The following is a 5,348-nucleotide window of genomic DNA, read 5'->3' on the forward strand; positions in this document are numbered from 1 at the left end:
AAACATAAATAAACAAAAAATTATTTATTTACGCCGATGTTTCGACCTGAGTTTTAAGTCATCAGGGAGTTAGGAGTGACAGCTAAACCAGTTTTAGCCAAGATTCCCCGCTAGACTCCCTTATTAAGACCTAAAACTCAGATGGAACGTCGGCATAAATAAATATTTTTTTGTTTATTTATGTTTTTTTGCTGACCGTACCCCCCCCCCTGACCATCTTCTCCAATTATTAATCAACGGTCAACCATCCACACTCAATAATTTAATTATTAGTAAAATTAAAATAATAAGCTATTAGGAATTAGGTATTAAGAATGATAGATATTATGTTGGTTGATGTACACAAGATAACATGAACATTATTTGTTTCAGATGGGGGGCCTCGAATGCATCATAACTGGGCTTATGGATGAGTATGGTGGTAGGTTCATTGGCATGAAGTACGTACGAGAGATCTTCACCTTCGTCATTGTTGGAAGTTCCTTCTGTATGGCTTTAGTCAACGTTACTCCGGTCGGTATAACTTTCATAATTTAACATTGATTAATGGGTCATAGACTCACTTTTAAACTTAATAATTTTAAAAGTAGTCAAATTGTATAAGTTATTTTTTTAACAAAAAATTATGATATTAACACTGATTATTAAAACATATTTTTATTATCATAAAAACTGTGTATTAGTTTATTAATGAAACTTCTATCGTGAATTAAAATAATCTGGAAAATAAGTAACCATTTAACATAACATAACAGATGGTGCTACATCCCGTCACCAGGGCCTTCTCCAAAAAGCTTTCACCAGTCAATACGATCAGCTGCTACAGCTCTCCAGTTTCGGACTCCCAGTAGAACCCGTGCGTCCGATGTCACTAATTCCTTCCATCTTACATTTAGTCTGCCAACCTGTCTTTTTTCACGCATCTTTCCGGACAGTATCTCTCTGGGTATCGCCAAATCATCCATACGTGCAACGTGCCCGGCCTACCGAAGTCGTCCCATCTTGATAAACTTGACCAAGTCTATATCCAAGTCCAGCAAGTTCGGCATTTCTCCTTCTTCTCCAAATTCCACCCTCTCTAACAGGTCCAAAAATCCTTCTCAAGATTGATCTTTCAAAGATCAGTAGTCTATTTTCATCTTGCTTCTTAAAGACTCATGCTTCTGATCCATAAGTTAAAACAGAGCGGACCAAGGTTTTGTAGAGAGTGATCTTGATCCTGTTAAAGAGGAACCTGCTTCTAAAATGCTTCGCTAAGTCAAAGTAGCACCGTCTTGCCGTTGCTATCCTCCTATTGACTTCTCGAGAAATGTCATTTTCGGAGTTGATCTCATATCCGAGGTAGACAAAGCTTCTTACATTTTCGAAATTATATAGTCCAGCAACAAAAGAACCGGTCCCTGGTCCATCTCCTCCGACTCTCATGTACTTTGTGTTAGCTTCATTAGTGTGTAGCCCAAAAACCATTTAACTATATATTATAACTATTAAATAATAGCTGCTTGAAATGTTTCTATATCGTATTGAATATATCCCCTGCATGAACTTCACAGAAGGCATGTTCATGAAGAGATCGTAGGAAGAGAGAGAGTGAAGAGGGGTCGAGACGGAATACCGGTACTGTCGTGGAATGAATCACTAACACTGTCGGTAGTGGGGTAAGAGATGAAGTTTAAGCACCGCAGGAATGGAACCAGGATTGGAGGGACAAAACTTCAGAATTTGCAGGGAAAAAGAATTCAGTGAGCGGAGTATGGTCTTGTTCTTACGGAAAATTTATATGCCAGTGATGAGCCTGGACGAATCAAGAAGGAATGAAGAATAAGGATAGGAATAGGATAAACGAGAAACTAATATCTTCAAAAATAAGTAAATGTAAATGAACTAATATAATGTCTTCTCGGAAGAAACCATGAAAAATAATCTTTATCAGTTTTTTTTTCCTCCAACTTCGTAACATTTAATAAGAAACATGTACAAAGACAAAACCTAAACCTAATATATACATTACATACATACTAAGCCCTTCTTTAAGCTTATGGCATTATAAGGAAGGGGGCTCTCCTTTGGTTCTCAAAGTTTGAAGAGGTGAACCTTTCATAACTGAAAATTATATGGAGAGGCGTTCGTATTACCTTAATCTTTATTGTGCAGATCAGTTAATTTCCGTATTATCACTTTCTTATAAGTTAAATTAATACATAAAATATTTAATACAGAAAAATATATACAAGCTTTATTAATAATAATGTTATTTGACAACAAATGATTTTCAACATCAAGGGGACGATAAAGCTTTTGGACAGCTACCTATTAGAAGTCTGGTGAACTGAGTTAATCATGTACAGCCTAAGAAGAGTCAGCAGGAAAAATCGTTCTCTCCATTAATACCTTCAAGACAAAATGCATCTGTACAGAGCCCTCTTGTTTAAATGCAGTTGGAAAAGCAACACATTGTAAAAAGAAAGAAGACTAATTGTATCTTACAGCAATTTGTTTTCAACTAATTTAGCTCACATTACTTTCTATATACCTTTACTAAGAATAGTCTATTATGACTTTCTGATGGAATATTAGGATTTACTTTAATATATTTAACTTGGAGAGCCAAACAGTCATGTAAATAGGTACCTACTAATGTTTTTATTCTAGTAAGATTTACTTTCTTTTATTACTGTTCTGATATGATACAGGTATTAAATTGTTCACCCAGCAATTGATAATTTTATTATTAGCATGATTTGAAAGATTTTATAAACCAGTTAAATCTGTTCCAGAAATATGAGCTATTTTAATAAAAAGGTGAAATTAAAGTCAAGATCAATTAGGTATGCCAAGCTTGTATATCAATATTACGCGTTTACCTCCTGTCTACCATCATAACAGTCATGTCACTATTTACCAATGTTAAGATATAAGTTTATTTTAAATATGCTAATTTTATTTTAAATATGTTAATTTTAATGTTGTTGTTATCTTATTTTAAGGAGCTAAATGTTTATGATTGTAGCACTGAAATTTACCTTAAAATTAACTAATCAATTTTTTACAGGGTGGAATCTACTTTTTCCATCTTCTAGATTCTTACGCAGGAATGTCTCTTCTTTGTTCAGCGCTCTTTGAAGCAATCGCTGTAGCTTGGTTCTATGGTAAAATATTTCAATTGTTTGGATATTAATATATATTTTTCCATATCCTGGAATAATTAAATACAAATGAAAAAACTCATACAAATTTTAAAAATTCGCTGAGCCATCCATAAAAAGGAAAAATAAAATACATATACCATACTACTTACAAACCACGAAAAGAATTCAAATTCACATTAAATTATTCATTAAAAATTTTGTATTAAATTTTTCATTAAAAAAGTTATGTTTTAATTTACTTACAGATTTCTTCATGGTTGTATTCATCTATTGATGTTTGATCTGTTTTTATCTAAAAGGTTCATTTTTGGAGGTTTCATTTTAATTTTATTCTTTTTAAACTTCTCATTTCCTAAAATAAAAAATAATTTTAATTATAACAATTGTCACAAGTAGCAGAACACACTTTTTTAAGTAAAATAAATTATTTTTATGCAGTTTTCAAGATTGCTACATTATCAAATAAATGAAAAAATATTCCACTTAATTATTCTTTGAATCTATTGTAGTAAGATAGTTTGAGTGGTGGTCAATAAAAGTATAAAATATTAAAAATATAAACTATTTAATGGTAAATAATGTTTCGTCCCACTTCACAGGGTTTCATAAGGACTAAATGAGAACAAGATATAAAAATTGTAAAATATGATAAAACTTCTTTGAATCCCTAAGTAAATTTAGTGTTAAATTTTATACAAGGTGTGATAAGAAGAAGAAATGTAGCTTTATTTAAAAATAAAATGAAATATTACCCAGAAACTTAGTGGCCCTTTGGATATTATCCCATTATATTTAACACAAAACAAATTGCAAACAAAATAATTAGATAAATTATAAAAACCTCCAAAAATATCTGTTACTTATGAACTATCTACAAATAAAAATGAAACATACAATCATGATAGGCTTTTATTTTTATAAATTTATTTACAGGCCTTGAAAAGTTCTGCCAGGATGTTACGGATATGTTGGGGAAAAAACCAGCTTTATTCTGGCGGTTATGTTGGAAGTTTGTCAGCCCAATCTTCATTGTTGTAAGCTTTAAATTTGAATGCAAACCATCATCATTAGATTGAAATATTTCATTAAGACAATGTGAAAATTTAATTATAGAATATTTCATAGTGTATTAATATAAGTTCATAATGGACATTATAAAATTTATAGGTTCTATTTTAATATTTAATTTCAGAAGGTCATTCCAAGTAACAATAATAAGTATGGAAATAATGTGCTAGCTATAAAATATATATATATATATATCTTTTTTAATTGCATTGGCCTACATACAGCATCATAATATTTGATTGTATGTTGCTAGGGAGTGGTAATCATCGGGTTGGTCAATCTCATCAATGAACCATTATGCTATGGTGATTATGCTTATCCAGGTTGGGCAGAAGTAATTGGGTGGTCAGTTTCACTTACCCCTATTCTTGCTATCCCAGGCATGGCAGTGTGGAGCCTGTACAAAACTCCAGGTACCTTCAAGGAAGTTAGTATCACAATTATCAATTAATAGTATAGTATACATTTTATAACTTTAAAATCTAAATAAATCATACTGTTTAGCAATATTCTGGTTCAGCTCTATTTCAATAATGGTTAGATCTTTCACTGGAAATTAATTTATTTTTTTTTTAAATTATAGTATATGGATTTAATATCTCAGAAATACTAAACAGTATTGATTTTTCTCATCCAAACATCGGTACTATAGTACATCAACAACATTGAACATGACTTAGACATCATTAAAATAAACATTTGTTAAATTACTAATAATGAATAAATTTTATTCTTTATCTGTTAATTTATTGTGCTCATTACTTGAAGTTTTTAACATTTAATTATTTTTTATCTATATGATCGAATTTTTATCTTTTTCAAATAATTTTTTAACCATTACTCTACACTTATAGAAGAATTTTCTATTATTAATTTAATATTCACCAAAAAGAGTGAAACACTTTATTGAAAAAGTTGTGGTGCCCAACTTAATTACATTGCCATATGCACAACATACTTATACCTAGTTAAATAATTGCTTATTGAAACTTATAATGTATAGGACTATTATAACTAATTTAAATTATGTGTTAGTAAATATTTGATTTTTTAAAATTATTTTATCGATTTTGTTCTTTTGGCTTTATATGTTTCTTTTTCTTTATTATTATTATTTTTTTCTCATAATTT

General features: G+C 30.4%; 1 protein-coding gene and 1 long non-coding RNA gene across 2 annotated transcripts in view; one reads left to right on the forward strand and one right to left on the reverse strand.

Annotated features, from left to right (window-relative positions):
- Nucleotides 1-5,348, forward strand: part of LOC106692751 (sodium-dependent noradrenaline transporter) — a 52,820-nt gene that overhangs the window by 42,233 nt on the left and 5,239 nt on the right. Inside the window, exons 12-15 of the mRNA XM_024363377.2 lie at nucleotides 373-513; nucleotides 3,053-3,149; nucleotides 4,083-4,183; nucleotides 4,471-4,644. Of these exons, the coding sequence (XP_024219145.1) occupies nucleotides 373-513; nucleotides 3,053-3,149; nucleotides 4,083-4,183; nucleotides 4,471-4,644 (513 nt within the window). The remainder of the gene's footprint in view (nucleotides 1-372; nucleotides 514-3,052; nucleotides 3,150-4,082; nucleotides 4,184-4,470; nucleotides 4,645-5,348) is intronic.
- On the reverse strand, nucleotides 2,822-4,515 carry LOC136795573 (uncharacterized). Its single transcript, XR_010843200.1, has 3 exons — nucleotides 4,440-4,515; nucleotides 3,393-3,501; nucleotides 2,822-3,144 (listed from the first exon to the last, which is right to left on the reverse strand). It is a non-coding gene; the product is annotated as an uncharacterized lncRNA (long non-coding RNA).

This window comes from Halyomorpha halys, unplaced genomic scaffold (genome assembly GCF_000696795.3).
Source record: "Halyomorpha halys isolate HHAL.00 unplaced genomic scaffold, Hhal_1.1 Scaffold69.1, whole genome shotgun sequence".
Taxonomy (NCBI): domain Eukaryota; kingdom Metazoa; phylum Arthropoda; class Insecta; order Hemiptera; family Pentatomidae; genus Halyomorpha; species Halyomorpha halys.